The sequence below is a fragment of the Rattus rattus genome, chromosome 16, assembly GCF_011064425.1.
Source record: "Rattus rattus isolate New Zealand chromosome 16, Rrattus_CSIRO_v1, whole genome shotgun sequence".
In the NCBI taxonomy this organism is placed as follows: domain Eukaryota; kingdom Metazoa; phylum Chordata; class Mammalia; order Rodentia; family Muridae; genus Rattus; species Rattus rattus.
This window is the reverse complement of record NC_046169.1, coordinates 39,780,878-39,802,609: the sequence shown is the minus strand read 5'-3', so window position 1 is coordinate 39,802,609 and position 21,732 is coordinate 39,780,878. Positions and strand designations below refer to the sequence as shown.

Sequence of the window (21,732 nt, the reverse complement as noted above, 5' to 3'; positions counted from 1 at the left end):
GTCTTTTAAAGAGATTTATTTATTTTAATTTTGCTTTAAAGAAAGATTTGCTTTTGTTTTCTATCCTTTTATTTCTTGAGACTATGATATAATTATATTATAATTATTTCCTCCCTCCGAAACCTCCCTTAAGCCCCTTCTTGCTCTCTTTCCAATTCATGACCTTTTTTGTACTGTTTTTTTACATACATGGAGATATATATATATATATATATATGTGTGTGTGTGTGTGTGTATACACATTCATGCAGATATATGTACATATGTATATGTAGGGGTATATATGCATATATACACATATATTACAAGTATAATATATGTGTATATGTATGTATACATATCCCTAAATACATAAGTACAACCACTCAGTCTATCTAATGTTACTTGTATGTGTTTTCAGGGCTGACCATTTGGGATTGGATAACCAGTTGGTGCACTCTTCCCCCAGGAAGATTATTTCTCTTGTTCCCAGCATCCTTAGCTGCCCGTAGTTCTTTGTGTCAGGTTGAGACCTGGTGTCTCTCCCCTGATCGGTTTATTTTTTATTTTATTAGTATGTGTGTCTTGCCTGCACATATATATGTGTACCACATGTATGCGCAGTGCCTTCTGAGGTCAGAGGAGGGCATGGGCTCACCTGAAACTCAAATTAGCGATGATTGTGAGCTGCCTCGCAGGCACTGGGGATCGGAGCCAGGTCTTCTGCAAGAGCAGTCAGTGCGCTTAGCTGCTCAGCCATTTCTCCAGCCTGATATATTCCTGATTCCTCATTCCTGATTTGAGTCTGGGATGGCCGAGGTTGAAAACTTTGCGTTCTGTAAGAATCTTCTCGTGACTCATCCTGTGGCGGAGGCAGATCGGCAAAAGAGCAAGCGGCCCTCTTGTGACAGCAGACCCTTCCCCTCTGCCATGTTTTTCCTGCTTGCTTCCTGGCACCGTTTCATTGAGGACCACAAATGAACTCCGGGAGCAGGCATTCACACCACAGCGTATACCCACATCTAGTTTAGCAACGTGCCCTGTGGTCCAGGACAGAAGCGCTGAAGTCAGAGGAGAAGCCCATTTCTGCTTATTGTATCCAGTACAGGGACCCCAATACCCTTGCCCCACGTGTTGTGTTAGGAGAAAAGTCCGTTGATCATAGCTATAAACTCTCTCTTCCCTTGACAGGTTGTCTGAATGGTCTTGCTTCTCTTTCTGACTTGCCTGGTTTTCTCCTGCCTGACCATTTCCTGGTTAAAAATCTGGGGGAAGATGACAGACTCGAAGCCGCTCACCAACAGTAAGGTGGACGCAAGCCTCCTTTCGAGTAAGGAGGAGTCCTTTTCAGCCTCGGACCAGTCAGAGGAGCATGGCAACTGCAGCTGTCCGTTGACAACTCCTGACCAGGAGGAGCTGGCCTCCCACAGAGGTCCTGGAGATGCCAGTCAGCAGAGGGACTCTGTGCCAAGCTCACACCAGAAGCCTCCGAGGAACCCACTATCTTCCAATGACACCTGTTCCTCCCCAGAACTCCAAACCAACGGGGTAGCAGCCCCTGGCTCAGAGGTTCCAGAAGCCAACGGGTTGCCTTTCCCGGGCAGGCCTCAGACCCAGAGAACGGGATCCCCCACTAGGGAGGACAAGAAGCAGGCACACATCAAGAGGCAGCTGATGACCAGCTTTATCCTGGGCTCCCTCGATGACAACTCCTCTGATGAGGACCCTAGTGCTAGCTCCTTCCAGACCTCCTCTCGGAAGGGCAGCAGGGCTAGCCTGGGCACCCTGTCCCAGGAGGCTGCATTGAACACAGCTGATCCTGAGTCTCACACACCTACTATGAGGTAATGGACCTTTTCTTCATACTGAGAGTTAGAGTAAGGTTTGTATCTCTGATATGCAGTGGGATTTGCTTCCTCCCTTGGCTCCTCCCTCCAATTTTTCTAACACATGTGAGTTAGAAGCCATGTGAAAGGAGCAGCCATGTTGGACTGCAGAAGGCAAAGCCTGACTTCCTTGCTTCCTGTTCCCTCCTTTCAGAATTACTGATAGTGCACCTGCTGCTTGCACCTGCTGCTTGCACCTGCTGAGTGCACCTGCTGTGTGCACCTGCTGTGTGCACCTGCTGTGTGCACCTGCTGAGTGCACCTGCTGCTTGCACCTGCTGTGTGCACCTGCTGAGTGCACCTGCTGTGTGCACCTGCTGAGTACACCTGCTACTTGCACCTGCTGCTTGCACCTGCTGAGTGCACCTGCTGCTTGTACCTACTGCTTGCACCTGCTGTGTGCACCTGCTGAGTGCACAGGGCCCCATGCCAGGAAAGTGGCTTTCTAGAGCTCTCTGTCAAGCTGGGGACGATGATCTTGTGGGTGACAAGTTACCAGTTAAAAAGTCCCAGGTGATCACTGGAGTCTGGAGGGAGAGACTGCTCACCCTGCCTCCTAATGAGGCAGCAATTCCTTCCTTCCCTTATTTGACAGTAAACTGATCCCCTCTGGTACCTAAACAGCAGAATCTCAACTTGTGTCACCTATGTAATATCAGCTATAGTGTTAAAACAAAAACCCGTAGAGTCACACCCATAGAGTGTGACTGTGTGTGCATGTGTGTGTGTTCATGTGTGTGTGTGTGTATGTGTGTGTGTGTACATGCATGTTTGCACGCGTGCACCTGCACACACAGAAGCCTGCCATTCACCAGTGCAGCTGTGGAGGTCAGAGGACAACTCTGGTCAGTTCTGAGGGCGGAACTCAGGATGCTGTGCTTTGCTAAGGCATTTAATTGTCCTTCACCTTATTTTGAGGCAGGGTCTCTCACAGAGCCTACTGCTCTACACTGGCTGGTCGGCAACCTGGGATCCTGTTTTCTCTGCCTCCTCAGAGCTGAGTTATAGATGCTATGGCCGTATCTGGCTTTGAAGAAACTCTGGGGTATGCAATTTCCCATGGAACTGCTTTCCAGTCTGTCTATCTGTCTGTCTGTCTGTCTTCCTTCCTTCCTTTCTTTTCCTGGATGTCTTTGATTTTCTGATTTTTTTTTAAAGATTTATTTATTTTATGTATGTGAGTACACTATCGCTGTCCTCAGACACAGCAGAAGAGGGCATAGGATCCCATTACAGATGGTTGTGAGCCACCATGTAGTTGCTGGGAATTGAACTCAGGACCTCTGGAAGAATAGTCAGGTCAGTGCTGAGTCATCTCTCCAGCCCCGATTTTCTGATCTTCTGACCTCTGCTGCCTGAGTGCTGGGATTTCAGGCCTGGGCCGTCACACCTGGCCGACTGAGAATTCTAGTTATATAAAGTGTAAACAACCCCAAGTAGCTAGTGCCTATCATATCACATCAGTGTGAGTCTAAACCTAGTGGCCAAGGAGTGTGAATTAATTTGTGAATCTAATTGTGTGAATTAATTTACCAAATCAGCAGGCTTGACAGAACCGTAACACTCTTGTTGTTTCCTGAATCTTAGATTCTCAGAGGTTGTGAGGATTCAGATTCAACGAATTAATAATTTCAAGGTTTTTAGCAAGAAAAAAATGCACTTACTAAATAGCCAGTTAAATGAGGGAGCTGGGTGTGGTGGTGGATGTCTGATCCCAGCATTTGGATGCTGAAAGTTTAGGAGTTCAAAGCCATCCTAGGCTACATAGTGAGTTCTACGAGTCTCTGCCACATAGTCAATTCCTGTTGCAGCGGGGGAGGGAGGGAGACAGGGACAGAGGGACGAGGGGGGACAAGAACTAAAGAAAAAGACAGGTGTGGTTTCGAATACCTGTATACCCAACGCTCACACAGGGCTGCAGAGTTAGGCTTTGTTTAAAACATCAGCGGTGGGGAGGGCTTTGCAGTTGTTTGCTCTTACACAAGCTTGGTTCCCCGTCTCTCATGTCCTCTAGCTGAGCATGTTGGCACCCGTTTAATCCCTTATGACAGAACTGTGGCAGAGATGGCCGTGTCTGTGGCTCTGCTGCCCTTTGTAGTTTCTGAGGCAGAGACAGGCAGATAGATCTCTGTGTGTTTTGAGGCTAGCCTGGGCTATGGAGTGAGTTCTAGGACAGCCTGGGCTACACAGTGTGGTCCTGTATCAAAACAACAACAACAAAACCAGAGCGTACATCTTTAGCAAGCTGTCCCAGCTGGCTGGTTACTGTGAATTTCTCGAAGATTGTCCCGTCTCTGATATGATTATTATGTGGTGCTTAGCCTGAGAGATTCCATTTGGGTTTGGCCTGTGGGAACTTGGAGATCAGGCCAAATCAGCCACCTGTAGAAATTTTATATAACACCCGTGTGGGCAAAGCATTCAGCTAGCCAGCCACCTGCTGCAAGCTGGAGCAGGGAGGACGTGACACTTGTCCAAAGGGGACAGGAGTGTGAACCAGTCTGCGTCAGCAGAATCCAGGGGGCCCCCTTTCTTGTCAGTTTTCCTGTCCAGTTGCTGTCTCAGTCTGGTTTTTTTTTTTTTTCCTTTTTACTATAACAAAATACCTGAGGCTAAGCAATCTGAAAGAATAGAGGAGGTTGGGGTTGGGGATTTGGCTCAGTGGTAGAGCGCTTGCCTAGCAAGCGCAAGGCCCTGGGTTCAGTCCCCAGCTCCGAAAAAAAAGAATAGAGGAGGTTCACCTGGTTCTGGGCAGTCCAAGAGCAGAGCAGACCCCGTCACCTATCTGGCGAGGGACTCACACAGAATCCTAATATGATGGAGGTGTCACATGGGAAGACAAGTCAGAGTGACAAACTCAGACCGCCCTTCCTCTTCTTATAAAGCCATTAATGCCATTGTGGGTTGGGGGTCGGATTCTCATGACCCCATCTGACCCTAATTCCCCAAGACCCCATCTCCAGATATGAACTCGGCATGTGAATTTGGGGCCTAAATCTCCAGCAGGAGAACTTCACACAGGCGTGGGGTGGGTGGGATATGGTCACACCGCAGCAGCTGCTAGCTAGTCCCCTAAAATCTCGAGGTACCCAGCTTCTGTAGAAAGAAATCCAGACTCGAGGTTTAGCTGAATACTCGGGCCTTTGCCCATTTCAAAGACAGAGTGAAGGCCTGGGAGAAGGCCTAGCTGTCTGTCCAGAACCCTGACCTTAGGACAGAACTGTGGCAAATGACTGTCCTGTCCTTCGTGGTTTCTGATCAAGCCCTCTGGCTCCAGCTCGGCTTCAGTGGCCTCCAGCCTCATGGGCTTCTTCCTGCTAGGCCAGCAGTGGCAGGCGGAAGCTCCTTCCCTTCCTGCCCGTCCTCACGCCCCCCCAGAGCCCTCCTCTTTCTGGCTCTTTGCTCCTTCCACACTAAAGGTTTCTTTGTTCCCACCACGGCTGGCTGTCCTGTCCTGCAGTGAGAGTTGTGTTCTCTTCCTCTTTCTCCTTCTCCTCCTCTCTCTCTCTCTCTTCAGACACCAGAAAAGGTTGTCAGATCCCATTACAGATAGTTGTGAGCCACCATGTAGTTGCTGGAAATTGGACTCAGGACCTCTGGAAGAGCAGAGCAGTCAGTGCTCTTCACCGCTGAGCCATCTCTCCAGCCCTCTTTCTTTTTTTTTCTTTTCTTTTTTTTTTTTGAGACAGGGTTTCTCTGTGTAGCCCTGGCTATCCCAGGACTCGCTCTGCAGACCAAGATGGCCTCACACTCAGGAGTCTGCCTGCCTCTGCCTGCCATGTGCTTGGGTGAAAGGTAGGCAGCCACCACCATGCCTGGCTTGGGACTTGCACTTTCAACGGCAGACGTGTGCTTTGGCTCTGCTGTCTGTCAACATCTCAGCATTCCTGGCGATGCAGAGGAAGGACTGGCCTCCTTTTCACTTTGTAACAGGTCCAGCCATCCCAGGCCTCCTGTCCCTGAGCCACCTTTAAACAATCCAGCTGCCCACTCTGCTGCTGTCACAGCACTCGGTTCTGCCTTTCATGTCTTTCTCTGGCTGCTCCTGTGACGCCTCTCTCCTGCAGTGGGAAGCAAGTCCCTGGGTGCAGGATCTGTCTTTCCTCACCACCTAGCCCTGCACTGGGTAAAGGTAGTCAGGCTTTGAGTATTTGACAAATGCGTGGATGAAACAAGCAATGTGTACCCTCTGTAGACAAAATCTGCAGTCTAGGGGCATGGTAAATACTTGGACAAATGGGGAAATCAGATGGATGGATGGATGGATGGATGGTGGGTAGAAGGGTGGATGATGGACAGATGGATAGATGTATGGATAGATGGGTGGGTGGATGGATGGGTGGGTGGATGGATAGATGAATAGAGGAATGAATGGGCGGTTAGATGGACAGATGGATGGAAGATGGATGGACAGATGTAGGTTGATAGATGAACAGATGGGTGGGTGACTAGATAGATGGATGGGCAGATGGAAGGATGGATAAATGGGTAGAGGAATAGATAGATAGATGATAGATAGACAGACAGACAGACAGATAGATAGATGGATAGGTTGGTGTCTATTGATTCTCTTTGGCCCTTCCCTGGACTTGGTTGGTCCTTGAGGGTTGAAATCCTCACATAACTCATAGTCAACGAACACATCACAGGGTATGGCAAAACAGTCTCTGAAATTCGGCTCACAAACCCCCAGATACAGGAGGACCCACCCCTGTGCTTCATGCACAGTGGGTCTGGTGTACGATGTCCAGGCTCAAAGCTACTCCGCCCTCATTCTCCTAACAGGGACACACCATGGCGTTGACTGCATGCTGTGGGGTGGACAGAGTGGGCCAGGATGGGTTCAGGATCGCAACCCTGCAGTGCTGAGTACAAGGCTATGAAATAGAGCTTTCTTCACTGGTGTGAGCCCCCTCACCTGCAGGCCTGCTCTGGCATTCTAAAGACCACAGAGGACCGTGCGCTGGCCCCCAAGAGCCGGGATCACTGGCACACCTCTCCATAAGCAGTTTATACAGTGCTGGGGATTGCGTCTGGGCTGCCTGGACTTCCTGTGTGCTGGGCAAATGCTACCAACTGAGCTAGAGCATTACCGCTTAGCTTTCTTTTGGTGAGAGCGCATTACACATTGGTTTTATAGGTCAGAAGGTGTAGAGAAGAGATTCGATCCAGGTCACATTGGAAGGCAAGGGCAGGCCAGGCTTGTCAACACACAGCTTCCCAGCCCACAGCTGGCCACTCACCATCGGGGCCTTGTTGACCTTGTCAACCTTGTATTCCCTCTGTAATATCCAAAAGTTAAATTTAGCTGCTCATAGGGCAAGAGAAAGGCTTAAAAAATGAGGCAGGGCCGGGTTGGGGATTTAGCTCAGTGGTAGAGCACTTGCCTAGTGAGTGCAAGGCCCTGGGTTGGGTCCCCAGCTCAAAAAAAAAAGGAAAAAAAAAAAAAAAAAAAAAAAATGAGGCAGGGCCACAGCCCCATTTGAGCTGTTTGGGGAGGGTGACTCCTGCCTGTAATCCCAACACTTTAGGAAGGCCAAGGCAGGAAGGTCAGGAGTTCAAGACTAGCCTCAGCTTCAGGAGATTTTTGTCTCAGGAAAAAAAGAAAAAGGTAAGGGGGTTGGAGGTGGGTCACAGCCATTGGTGTTTGCATGAGGCAGATCGGGACACCAGGGTGTGTAGTACTCCTTCCTTCCCATCTTTTATTCCTTAATATAAAATATGGATAGAGGAAAATCCGCCAGGGTATGGTGGTACCCTCCAGCCTATTAGGAGGGCTGAGGCAAGAGGATAGACCAAAGCCAAGGCTTTGCCTGGGCAGTTGCAGGAAAAAAAAAAAAACAAAAACAAAAACAATTTGACCCCAGTGACATCTCAGACCTGTGTGTTTCTGATGACCTTGGTGGCATGGAGGAGGGCAGTCCAGGGACCACTGGGAGGTGCTACATCTGCTTGCCTATTCACTTTAGGCTAGAGTTCTGGGGCTGAGGAAGAAGATTGCAGTTGTAAAGCGTCTCTACCAGCTAAGCTAAACCGAGAGTCAGGGCAGGGCTGTTGATATACCTTAACAATGCCGAGATCGAATCTCTCTGTGTACTGTGACTCGACTTCTCCTGTCAAAAAGAATTCAGGCAGATCCTGAATTCAGCAAGCTTCCTGCTTGCTGCTGTGAACTACTGTCCCTAGAACCGCGGGTGCGGGTGAAAGTCGCAGGAGCCTTTCACACTGTTAGCAGGGAAGTTACACTATCCACAGCAGGTTGAGGGAGTGTTGGGAGCCTGGAGATTAAAAACCTCTCTGGCTGCCAGGAAGCTGCAGAGCCGGGCTCTTCTGCAGGATCCTGAGCTGGGCAGGGAGGGCTGTTTTGGGTATCTTCATTTCCCCGTTCCATGTGGTTACTTTAAATTGGGTCAACGGGAGGATGGATACTTTTGGGTACTGGTTTGAAACTTCCAGAAAGAAAGACATATCAGGGTTGGGGATTTGGCTCAGTGGTAGAGCACTTGCCTAGCAAGCGCAAGGCCCTGGGTTCGGTCCCCAGCTACAGAAAAAAAAAAAAAAAAACAAAAAAAAACAAAAAGAAAGACATATCAAACCCAATGTGGGCTTCTTTCTTTTTTTTCTTTCCTTTCCTTTCCTTTTCTTTTCTTTTCTTCCTTCCTTCCTTTCTTCCTTCCCCTCCCTCCCTCCTTTTCCTCCTCCTTTTTTGAGGAGGTCAAGTTAAAACCACGGAGGAATCTTCTAGAAAACCCAAATTGAGAATTTTGCTCACCCATTTTATTTTCCTTCAAATGTTTAACACATCTAACCTTGGACTTTTGTAACCCGGGCAAGGGTCCCAGTCGTGGAGGCACGGTGGTGCTTAATGCCCCCTAGAGGGAGACCCTGGACGTAGAGTTCAGGGCACAGGGGCGCTACCACTAAGCCACGCTCCCAGCCCCTCCCCCAATGGCTCGGTGCAGAAGTTTGGAAGTTCTTCAGATCCCACTTTAGTCCTGTCCCTAAGAATAACGTCCATCTCTGCCCCACGCTTTCCTCGTCTGTGCTGCTAAGGAGCGGCGAGGATGAGACAGAGGGCTCCCGGGCTTTTCCGCATTAATAGGGGTCCTGGTGGGCGATGAGATGGCTCCGAGGGTAAAAGCGCTCACCCCAAATCCTGATAACCAGAGGTCAATCCCTAGGACCCGTGTAGTGGAAGGCGATTCCCACAAATCGTTTCTTGATCTCCACACCTGAGAAAGACCCACTCCCCGCCCGTAAATAAATAAACACATGTAACTTAAAAAGTCTTTTAAGTGCTCGTTGGAAGGAAGGCCTTAAGAGGCACCGGAGCGACCGCCCTCTTCTGAAAAGTTTTCAGTATTTCTATTGGATCCCTACCACGCGTGTCCAACACATGGACTGCAGTGCAGAAGGCTGTGGTACCTGCAACCGCCACCTCTCTCGGGGTGCGGGGGATGCTGGGGGAGGAAGAGAAACATCCTTGAGCCCCAAATTCAAGGTCAGGGGCATAAGTATGGCGCAGGGACGCCCCTGAGGAGGCGGGGCCTGGGCTGGACAAGTCCCTGGGGGCGTGGCCTGGTGTAGCTGGGAGTCGGGATGGAAGGTTTGGCCCGGGGAACGTGGAGGGCGTGGCCAGATTATCTGCATGGGTGGAGTCTGGGTGCCCGGTGGGAGGCGTGGCTGGGAGCCAGTCCGGAGGTGTGGCCTGGGCGAGGCTTTGGTTCGGGCAGGGCGTGGCTAGGCGGGCCTTGGCTTGGGTTTCCAAAAGTAGGGAACAGTTCGGGATGGCCGGCGAGGCTCGCTGTCCCGAGACCCACAGCTGTCACAGGCTGCGGCCAGAGCCCCTCCCCGAGGACGCCTCCACCTCTGGTGGCGAGCTGGCGACCCTGCTGCGCCTTGGGAGCCGAGCTTGCTCGTTTCCCGTGATTAGGGGGTACAAACTGCGCATCCCCCGCCCGGCTGGGATTGGCCGGTGGGCTGGGACAACATGAGCCCTGCCAAATGCAAGGTCTGTTTCCCTGAGCTCACAGGAAAGTAAGTAAGCCCGCGATTTTAATAACTGCTTTTGCAAATTTATGCACCCCTCCCCGTCCAGGTCTATTGTCTGCCCACTGGCACCCCGCCTTTCCTCTTCTTCCTTCCGAAGAGATGTGAGCTTAGCTTAGCCACTATAGGAAGGAGCCCACCTCTCAAACTTGCGGCCTAGGTGGCCACTCAGTGACAGTGTTTGGAGAACGCGGCCCAGCACACAGGTGCCTCGATTGATCCCTGGGACCACTCTTCCGTCGTCTTTGTCCCTTTGGCCTTGAGAAAATAACACTCTTTGAGGCTTGAAGCCCTGGGAAAACCCAGGCACCCTGAGCAGGCTTTGTATTTAAGGTCACTCTCTGAGCATACTGTTGGGCAGAGCTTCTAGCCTCACAGACCCCACTGTTTCTTTTCCTTTTCCTCTTCATTTTACTGCACTTTAAAACACTCACCAAAGGGATGCTGTAGTCTTTGTGGAGAATTCAGCCCTTTATCCTGGAGTGCAGCACACATTTATAATCCTAGCGCTGCTGAGGCAGGAGGATTGAGTTCCAGGCCAGCTTGGGCTAGATAGGAAAACCCACACATGTAAAACCCCTCTAAAAATCAAATGAACAAACTCAGGAAATTATAGATAACCAGGAAGAGGAGTAAAGATATAATTCCACCTGGATCTACAGCTGATACCTGTCAAGCCTTGTTTTCAGTGCATATCCGCCCCCCCCCCCCCAGCTGAGGACTGAACCCAGGGCCTTGCGCTTGCTAGACAAGCACTCTACCACTGAGCTAAATCCCCAACCCCACAGATGTTTAATTTATGAAATTGAACCATATTTATTGTATTGTAACCTGCTTTTAGTCTTTTTAAAAAAAAGATTTATTTTATGTGTATGAATGTTCTATCTGGGGGCTGGAGAAATGGCTCAGGGGTTAAGAGCACTGGCTGTTCTTCCAGAAGACCTGAGTTCAATTCCCAACACCCACGTGGCAGCTCCAGTTCCAGGGGATCCAGCGTCCTCTTCTGGCCTTTCTGCATGCATGTAGAGCACAGACATGAGTGCAGGCAAAACTCCCATACACATAAAAATAAAATGAATGCTCTATCTGCCTATACACCTGCATGCCAGAAGAGGGCATCAGATCCCATTACAGATGGCTGTGAGCCACCATGTGGTTGCTGGGAATTGAACTCAGGACCTCTGGAAGAGCAGCCAGTGGCCCTTAACCACTGAGCCATCTCTCCAGCCCATCTTTTTTTTTTCCCTCCAAGTTGTCTCAGCAAATTATGAGCTTATCTGTGCTTATCTGGCCTGAGGGCAGTGGTTATGTTTTTAAATGATTGTAAACAAGAGAAGAACATTATGTGATAACTATGAGAAATTCAAAGGTCAGAGTGCACAAATAGTTTTATTGGCACACAACGTCACTCCCTGGTTTCTAGCACCTCTTGCTAGAAGAAGTCCTGAGTAGTGGGACAGAGGCCAGACTGTGACACCCTAAGTGTCAGCTAGCTGTGACTTGCCAAGCCTCGCTCTATGCACCATGCTTTCACTGGGTCCAAATGTTCCTGTAAATGGAAGCACCTTAAGATGTGCCAGCAGTCACTATGTATGGCCGGTAGCTAAACTGTGTCTCCTCCTTGTGATAAACAGGCAGCATTGCCGGCAGCAGCCGGCCCCTGAGTCACTGCCTCCTTCTGTGTTACTTTCTCTGGGTAGATTAACCTGGTCCATAAGGATCATACATACCCAGTGTATAAAACTGGCCTCTGAGAACAAGAAGGGCCATAGTTGTGTTTGGGAAGAACGGCTTGTATCTTCCAGGAACTCCCAGTCCACTGGGTAGGCAAATGTCCGGTCAATTCAACAGCCTCCCCTTCCTGTGGTTTTGCTTCTTATCAATCATGGTCTGGAAATATCGAGTTAAAAATTCTAGACATAGCCAGCCCGCGGTGGAGCACGCCTTTAATCCCGGCACTTGGGAGGCAGAGGCAGGCGATCTCGGACACTTTGAGGACAGCCAGGGCTACACAGAGAACCTGTGTTTAAAAAAAAAATTAGACATAATTCCTCTTTTAGGTTGTTGACCTCCCTGGGGGGGGTCAGAAAATCTTGTGCCAAGATCCCATCTAGGACACAAAGTATCCTCTTGTCCAATGTATCCATTCTGTATATATCTGCACATTAGTTATTTACTATTGCCCATGGCTACTGTGTTACTATTATGTTATCTTGCTACTTCTGCTCAAGTAACCCTTATTTTTCTTAAGGGTAGCATCAAAGCAGGAAGGTGGAGATGCTGGAAATTATATTAAAGACCTTGTTATTATATTTATTAATTTATCTAATGATACCTAATCAATATTTAATATTTATATTAATTTACATATCAATAATAAAATAAACACATGTATTTCTTTTTTGCTTAAAAATATTTAATTAGTACACTGTAGCTGTCTTCAGACACAACATCTGTCATTACAGATGGTTGTGAGCCAGCATGTGGTTGCTGGGGTTTGAGCTCAGGACCTCTGGAAGAGCAGTCAGTGCTCTTAACCACTGAGCCATCTCTCCAGTCCCCATGCATTTCTTTATATATCTACTAATGTTATTGTGGATCTCTTCCCATGGCTAACGTGTAAGATAGACTTTCTCATAGGAATGCATACATAGGAAAACAAACCCGTGTATGAGCAGCTCAAGACCACTCATGGTTTCAGGTTTGTAGCTCACGACTAGGACGGCGTTCCCTGAGAGGCTCCTGCGGCTCTAACTCGGGTCTCCGGCTCTCTAGGTGGTCCGGGCAGATAGAACAACTATGCCTTGTAAAGGAGGCTTACTAGACTGTTCACAGTCCCCACTCCTGCGGCCTCCCGTGGCTGCTCTTATCTTATATGTAGGCGCTTCGCAGGTGTCACGTTAACTTCACGTGCTGCCACCTCCAGCTGCTCTGTCTCCTGAGTGCTGGGAATAAAGGTGCACCAGTGTGATTTCTCATAGCCCAGGCTGGCCTTGAACTCTCGTTACAGTTTAGGGTACCCTAAACTCCTGCTTCTCCTGCCTCTGTTTTCTGGGATTGGGATTATAGTTGTATATTCCGTGTAAAACACACACACACACACACACACACACAGATACACACATATACACATACACACACAGACACATGCACCCACAGACACACAGACACACAGACACACAGATACACAGACACACACATCTCCTGCTGATGAAGCCCCCATGCCAGCCTAGCTCAGGCTCAGTGTGCTGTCTTCCCAGAAGGCCACATAGTAAATACTTTCAGTTTTGTGACAACACAGTCTCTTACAGCTATTCATCGCCGCTTCCTGTGGCAGTAGCTACTCATTTAAATGGGACTGGCCGTGTTCTGTTAAGGGACCCTGAAACGGGATGTTTGTATAAATTGGTTGTGTGTCATAATACAGAGTTCTTTGGACTTCCTCCCACCCCCGAACCACTTAAATCTGTTTAAACCATTCATAGCAGATTGAGTTTGGCCCAAGGACCCCGTTTGCTCACCCTTGACCTGGTACCATCCCAAAAGGCATCTGGAGGTTGCATGGCCTGAGAAATTCCCAAGGGCTGGGAAGCAAGACAGCTCAGCAGGTATTCCTGGAATCTACATGGTGGAGAGAGCTGACCTCTAAAAGTTGCCCTCTGACCTCTTCACATGCATGGTAGTACATGCAGCCCATCCCCAAATGAATAATCAAAACATTTAAATAGAAATTGTAAAAGGTCTATTTATCTGGTATTGTAGTTATATGTAAGATTTGTTTTTATATCTATGTATGTCTGTATATGCTGTATGTGTATGTGTATGTGTGTGCTTGTGTATGTGCATATATGTGCATGTATATGTGCATGTATATGCTGTGTGTAGGTATGTGTTGTCTATATGCTGAATATGTGTGTGTATGTGTCTGCATGTGTCTGCATACACTCTGTGTGTGTGCGCGCGTGTGTGCACGTGTGTGTGGATATACCATCGGAGGCCAGAAGAGGGCATCGGATCCTCTGCACCTGGATTCCAGGCAGCTGTGAGGCCCTGACCTGAGTGCTGTAAAGGAGCAGCAAGCTCTCGTGACGGCAGAGCCACCTCTGCAGCTTCTGGGATCTTGGTGTTGTCTGTAGGGAAGTAAATTTAGCGGCTTCCACTCGCTTCTCCCTGTGCTTCCATTACTGACCGCAGAAACACAGTGTGCATGCCGCCCTCCACCTGGTGGCCAGGGTGGTGGCTCCCATCCCATCGCCGATGAAGACAAGAGAGGGTAAGGGATTTGAGTGTTGGAGGACACTGGGTCCCTGGATAGTGAGGGCAGCTGGGACATTGTCATCAGGGGCAAGTTTCCTTCAGCGTATTCCTTGTGCATCATTTTCCAGATTCTTAGTTCTCCAGTCCTAGGTCTGCTCCAGACCTAAGGTCTGCTGCACCATGGGCAAGAGTTATATCGTGACACATCCACCTCCCTAGATGCTTCGCTTCTATTTAATTTATTTAAAACATTTATTGGTGTGTGTGAGAGTGCACGTGCATGTGTGAGCACGCACATGCTAGCATACATGCCACGGCACTTCTGTGCAGGCCAGAACAACTTACGTGACTTGTGTCTCTCTTCCCACCCTGTGTGCTGAAGGACTGAGACTCATGTGGTCAGGCTTGACTGACCCATCCCGTTTTTTTTTTTTTTTTTTTTTTTTTTTTTTTTTGAGATAAGAGTCTGTCTAGGCTGCTCAGGCTGGCCTTGAACTCAGGATCCTCCCTCTTCTGCCTTCCAGGTGCTTGGATTTCGAGTGTGCACTACCAGTCCCCCTTTAGGGCCCCTGGATATTTCATCCTGTGAGAGGAGGCATAGGCTGCTGGAGGGGCATCCCAAAGTCACACAGGCAGCCTTTGCTAGATCAGAAGCCTGGAGGATGCTCCAGGACACTTAGTTTTCCCAGCTGGAGCTCTGCTGGTGTCGGGGGCCATCCTGTGCATTTGTAGGGAGTTGAGCAACATCTCTGATCGCTACCACACACATCCATCCTGCTGGGGAGCAGAAGCACCCTGCCCCAGTGCCCCATGCCTACACTCATTTCCAGAGCTGACACTGCAGTGTTTTGTCTTTGTGCCCCAATCAATCTTTCCTGCCTCAGTAGCAGAGTCTGAGGTGAGATAGAGTCGGATTGCCAGCCCAGCCCTGCTGCTTCTCAGCCGCATGACTTGAGGTCAGTGGGCCTCTCTGAACCTCTGTCTCGTTATTGAGAGAAGGAGACGGCAGCCCTTTTTACACAGGGCATTGAGAAGGGCCGGGCCGTTGCTTGCCCTTGAAAACATTGATTTCCTCCCCTCCCTGAACAGCGCTGCCCAGTCTTGTGCCCGGGAGCTGACTGAGTCTGGTGTTTGGCACCTCCGTTGTTGATTGCTATTCGAAGCCATTTCCAAAGCCGCCGTGGAACATTTTTGGCCCTCACCCCGTCCTTCTGTGTAAGGTCAGGCCTTAGCTTTGGGAAGAAGGCACAGCACTTGGGAGAGGTTCTCCTTCCGTTGGCTTCAGGGCTGGGGGAAGTTTCACCCGTCCGGAGCCAATGTTGGTTGGCCCTCCAGCATTGTTAAAAAAGAATCAAAATAGCCCAGTGCCTGGAGATGGGCCCTGAAAGAAGGCCTTCCCTGCAGCCTTGTGTGGGTTCTGAGCGGTCTGCTGGACTCGTGGTCTGCCTGGTGAAGGGATACTGTTACCAACCTAAAATCAATGATACCACAGATGCTTCTGGGCCTGGAAGAGGAGTCCTCCTTTATTGTGCATTTCCATCGAATCGCACAAGGTGGAAGGTTTGTGTGTCTGAGGCCGGGAGGGGTCAGACTTTCTGACACCGAGCGACATCAGCCTGTCGGGGAAGGTCAAAGACAGGTGAGGCTGGTGTTCAGATGGGAGTTCTGTGGGGTGGGCTCAGCAGCTCCTCTTGGACCCTGACCCTCCTGGTGTGGCTGCTCATCGAGGATGTACCACACACCAACCACTCCAAGCCCTTTACTTTCCGTCTATTGAGGATCCGGGTCGCCTCACTTAGTCCTAAGCAAGGGTGCAGCCATATTGAATGAGGTGCACGTCATGGTCCCCTTACTCCAGGTGGGGGTGTATGCGTGTGTGCATGTGTGCATGTGTGCATGTGTGCATGTACCCACAGCACCAGACTCGCTGGAACTGGAGTTAGTTGGAAGCCACCATGTGGGTACTGAGAACTGGGTCTTTGCAAGAGCGGCCAGTGCTCTTAGCCAGCGGATCTCACCAGCCCCTGTCTGGACATTTGTGACCATGTAACAGAGATGAGGGTGAGCGCAGTCTAGAGGGTTGGGTGGGTCCCCTTCGTCTCTGTATTTCCTGAGTAACATGCACACTGATCAACATGGACGATTTCCTTTGGTTCAGAGGCTTCCTTGAGTCTCCATCAATGTGACATCTGGAGCACTTGTCTCCTTCATGTCAGTTTCCCTGGTTTCTATGAGGTTTGGGGGGAGGTGCGGGTGGAGGTGGGGGTTGGCGTGGGTCAGAGGTGAGGGTGTGCGTGAGGGTGTGCTGCTGCTGTGGTCTTCATCCTGCCCTCTTCTTGTCAGGAGCCACACTTCCAAGCCCAGGTTGGGAAAGGAGAGTGTGTTGGGGTGTACAGGGGAGACAGCAAAGTCACAGGACAACTTCTGTATTGTGCTCTTTAAAAATCATTTTCAGGGCTGGAGAGATGGCTCAGTGGTTAAGAGCACTGACTGCTCTTCCAGAGGACCTGGGTTCAATTCCCAGCAACCACATGGTGGCTCACAACTGTCTGTGATGGGATCCAATGCCCTTTTCTGGTGTCTGAAGACAGCGACAGTGCACTCACATATATAAAATAAATAAATCCTTTTAAAAAACCTATTGAAAGTTGTTTTCAGATTTTAATAAAACAAGAGTTTTGTGAAAAATTCATGGAAGCCACAGCGGGTTAAATTTGGCAGGCGTTAGATGAGGAGTCAGATTGTGTGGATTCCTTTGTGATCACAGATCGCCCATCCCCGCTGTAAGTTCCCAAATCAGGGCCATGGCAAGTAAGAGCTGTGTTACCTCAGGGGGTAGCACTGTCTGGCCTTAAGTCTCCTTGTGCATCTGGATTTCGTGTGTGTGTGTGTGTGTGTGCAGGGTATGTGCAGGTGTGTGTATGTGTGTGTGTATACTCTCTGGCCACTGGTTTTGCCCTTACAGTGCCAGGCTCTACCTCTGTCCTGGAGGCCCTCATCTTCTTCCCTCATGGCTGCTATCTTTCCTCCTCAGGCCCAGCATGTCTGGACTCCATCTGGTGAAGAGAGGCCGTGAACATAAGAAACTGGACCTGCACAGAGATTTCACTGTAGCTTCCCCAGCCGAATTTGTCACCCGCTTTGGAGGCAACAGGGTCATCGAGAAGGTACAGACGGGTCCTGTGTGCTGGTGATGGTGGGGCAGGCCCTCTCTCTTGCTGGAGGCCCAGCTTCAGGCTTTTTCTTAGCACTGGACAAGGAGGGCAGGCCTCCTTTGGCGAATGAGTGCTTACCTCCAGGAACTTTTCACCTCTTCCCCCCAAGTGGGTGTTATTAGCCCATTCCTCAGAAAGGAAGACCGAGCCTCTGGGTTTGGTCAAGAGGCTGCTGGGTGCTTTGGGGAGTGGAGCTGCTTCCTGAGCTGACGGTCAGAGAGCACTGAAGCTGCCGACAGCCACCCTCAGAGGTTAGGGTTTCCTAGAGGAGAGGAGACCACGAGCTGCAGTGAGCAGGCCCCTACCATACTGCTGCGTTCATGACAAGCTGTGACTACTTTGAAAAGTGGAGCCGAGGTTCATCACTTTACCAGGGAGGAGCAATTACTCTTGGGGATCTGAGCCCGGTTGGTGGTTCCTCCATCTTGCTCCAAACACTCTGCTTTAGAGTCTTCTGGGAAAGAAGTAGACATTTTTCAAAAAAGATTTTATGTATCTGAGTACACTGTCGCTGTCTTCAGACACCAGAAGAGGGCATCAGATCCCATTACAGATGGCTGTGAGCCACCATGTGGTTGCTGGGAATTGAACTCAGGACCTCTGGAAGAGCAGCCACTGCTCTTAACATCTGAGTCATCTCTCCAGCCCTTGTTTTTTGTTGTTTTTTTTCAGAGACAGAATTTTGTGTATCCTAGGTTGGCCTCAAACCCCAAGGATAAACTTGCCCTTCTGATAATCCCACTCCCACCTCCCATGCATGTGCCATGACAGCCAGTGCTGGCCACTGAACCCAGGATGTGTGTGTCCGGAGGCCGCGAGCACTATACGCACTGAGCTATCCCCCTCTAACCCCTACTTCTAGATCCTGTATTCTGGACTTATCAGGAGACTGGCAGCTAGCTCCGCTGTGGCTTGTGTTTCATCCCCAGAATGTCATGGCCAGCTAGCCTCAGGTAGCCTCTGCCCAGGGCTCTCACACTTTGTGATGTAGGAGCTGACCCTGGCTTGCCCTCAGTGCTGGGGTCAGATGAGAAAGCCTCTACCTGGGGATGAGAGTGGAGAGCTGGCTCCTCCCCGACAGGGCTGCAAGAGTATGTCCTCCCTTGCCACCCCCAGCCCTTTCCATTGGGCCTAGCCTTGCTTTAGTAGTGAGAAGGCCACACTAAGTTGTTCTCATTCCTCCCTGGTGGTGGTCCTCCCTAGTGGTGCTCCTCCCTAGTGATGCTCCCCCAGTGGTGCTCCTTCCTAGTGGTGGTGCTCCTCCCCAGTGGTGTTCCTCCCCAGTGATGCTCCTCCCCAGTGATGCTCCCCCAGTGGTGCTCCTCCTCTAGTGGTGCTCCTCCCCAGTGATGCTCCCCCAGTGGTGCTCCTTCCTAGTGGTGGTGCTCCTCCCCAGTGGTGATCCTCCCCAGTGGTGATCCTCCCCAGTGGTGCTCTTCCCCAGTGATGCTCCTCAAAGGCTTAGAAAGGCCATGCACCTGAGCTAGGAGCCTTGGCCAAGGCCTGAGGTCACAAGTGTGAGTTTACTGGGTCTGAGTTGCCCATCTGTTAAACCAAGGCATCCCATACTTCCGAGGAGGTTGCCCCCCAGCAGCATGGCCAGGGTTGGATAACAGTGGGAGTGAACACAGGATGGAACTGCTCTGTGGTTCAGAGCTTGAGACTGGAGGACTAACTACCTTTGTGGATTTGCAATTATTTATTTCGAGACAAGGTTTCATTGTGAACCCTTGATCTTGAATTTTTTCTTCAATTTCTTTTTTTTTTTTTTTTTTTTTTTTTTTTTTTTTTTTTTGGAGCTGGGGACCGAACCCAGGGCCTTGCGCTTCCTAGGCAAGCGCTCTACCACTGAGCTAAATCCCCAACCCCTTTTCTTCAATTTCTAGACTATGCCTGGATATATATCTCTCTCTCTCTCTCTCTCTCTCTCTCTCTCTCTCTCTCTCTCTCTCTCTCTCTCTGAGACAGGGTCTCACTATGTAACCCTGGCTGTCCTGGAACTCTCTATAGGTTACCAGGCTGGCCTCACGCTCACAGAGATCTGCCTGCCTCTGCCTCCCAAGTGCTAGGAATATGCCCAGCTCAAAAGATTTATGTATTTTATATTGTGAGTGTTTTGCCAGCACATGTGATGTGTGTGTGTGTGTGTGTGTGTGTGTGCGCGCGCGCGCGTGTGTGCAGTGTGCATGCAGTTTGCTTGGAAGCCAGAAGAGGGTGTTAGATCCCCTGGAACTGGAGCCACAGATGCTTGTAAAACATCTGCTGTGTAGGTGCTGAGAACTGAACCTGGGTCCTGAAAGAGCAGCCAGGGCTCCTCACCATTGAGCCATCTCTCTAGGTTTGAGAGATGCTGATTATTTGTATTTCTTTAGTACAGGAGGATTGTCTCAGTCAGGGTTGTACTGCTGTGAACAGACACCATGACCAAGACAGCTCTTATAAGGACAACATTTAACTGGGGCTGGCTTACAGGTTCAGAGGTTCAGTTCATTATCATCAAGGCGGGAACATGGCAGCATCCAGCCAGGCATGGTGCAGGAGGAGCTGAGAGTTCTACATTTTCATCTGAAGGCTGCTATCAGAATACTGGCTTCCAGGCAGCTAGGAGAAGGGTTTTAAAGCCCACACCCACAGTGACACACTCACTCCAACGAGACCACACCCACTCCAACAAGGCCATACCTCCTCCAACAAGGCTATACTCCCAAGAAGGCCACACCTCCTCCAAGGTTACACCTCCAACAGGGCCCACCCACAATGACACACCTACTCCAGCAAGGCCACACCCACTCCAACAAGGCCACACCTCTTCCATCAGGGCCACACCTCCTCCAACAAGGCTATACTCCCAAGAAGGCCACACCTCCTCCAAGGCCACACCTCCAACAGGGACCACCCATAGTGACACACCTACTCCAACAAGGCCACACCTCCCAGTAGTACCACTCCCTGGCCCAAGCATATACAAGCCATCACAAGGATCAAGCTCTATGCTAGGTAAATGCTCTACCACTGAGCTACATCCTCCATTCCTGTATTATGTATGCGGATGTATAATTATTGTCGTTGGGTGGTGGTGGTGCACACCTTTAATCCCGGCACCTGGGAGTCAGAGGCAGGCAGATCTCTGTGAGTTTGAGGCCAGCCTGGTCTACATAGAGAGTTCCAGGACAGCCAGGGCTACACAGAGAAATGCTGTCTCCAAAAAACCTGACCAAACAGAAATGTATAGTTAATGTTAAAAGGTTTTTTGTGTGTATGTGTGTGAGAGCGTTCTACACAGAACTCTGTCTCCATTTCTGCCTCCAACTCATCTGTGTCCCCCTCCCCAAATTCTGTAATTATTGTTGCACATACATATACATTATATGTGTGTGTGTGTATACACACACACACACACACACACACACACACACATACATACAGGTATGTTCATATCTATATCTATCTGTCTATCTATCTCCTGGAATTTGCTCTGTAGATCAGGCTGGCCTTGAACTCACAGAGATCCTTCTGCCTCTGCCTCCCGAGTGCTTGATGATCCTTTTTTTAAAAACCAAATCAGAGCGTTGACAACGCAGAAGAGGCCGAAGGGCACTTTGAAGTACGGGTTTGGAGAGATCAGGATTTCAGCCCCAGCTCTGACACTTGCTGGCTCTGTGACACTGCAGAAGTGTCTTGACTCTCCTGGTGTCTCCTTCAGGTGCTCATCGCCAACAATGGCATCGCTGCGGTCAAGTGTATGCGCTCCATCCGCCGCTGGGCCTATGAGATGTTCCGTAATGAACGCGCCATCCGGTTTGTGGTCATGGTGACGCCGGAGGATCTTAAGGCCAATGCAGGTACCTGAACTTGACCGCTCAGCTCAGTTCCATGCTATCCCATCTCGGCCAGCCCTCACCTCCTCCACCCTTCCCCAGTCAGGTCCATCTTGGACCCCAGAGCTATGGGACCTCTTTCACTGGCTCCTGTTTATATGCTCTTTTGCGTGCGTGCGTACGTGCGTGCGTGCGTGCCTGTCTGTGTGCCTGTGTGCGTATCACCTATTTTTAAATTTTAATTACCACACAGCATAGCAGGTGTCATTCTAGCGTCTTCAAGAATTAATTTTTGTTCGTTCTTCTTACCCACTTCTCTCTCCTCCCCGCAAACCCCCACCCCTCCACTGCCATAACCGTTTCTTTAGCTGCCTTTCCTGCAGCCACGGGTGCTTTTTTTTTTTTTTTTTTTTTGGTGAATCTCTGCTGTTTATTTTCCCTTGCTCCTGCTGAAATGGAGCATACTTAATGATAAAATGTTCAGACAGACCTTAAGCAGGACTAACACCCATCCCGACCTTTTCCCTT

The 21,732-nt window shown here is 49.9% G+C and overlaps 1 protein-coding gene across 1 annotated transcript in view; it reads left to right on the top strand.

Moving 5' to 3' along the window:
* Positions 1 to 1,175: 1,175 nt before the first annotated feature.
* The window catches only part of Acacb (acetyl-CoA carboxylase beta), an 87,248-nt gene continuing 66,691 nt past the window's right edge, over positions 1,176 to 21,732 (top strand). The window contains 3 exon segments of the mRNA XM_032886835.1: positions 1,176 to 1,823; positions 17,206 to 17,338; positions 21,090 to 21,228. Coding sequence (XP_032742726.1) covers positions 1,180 to 1,823; positions 17,206 to 17,338; positions 21,090 to 21,228 — 916 coding nt within the window. The 5' untranslated portion in view covers positions 1,176 to 1,179.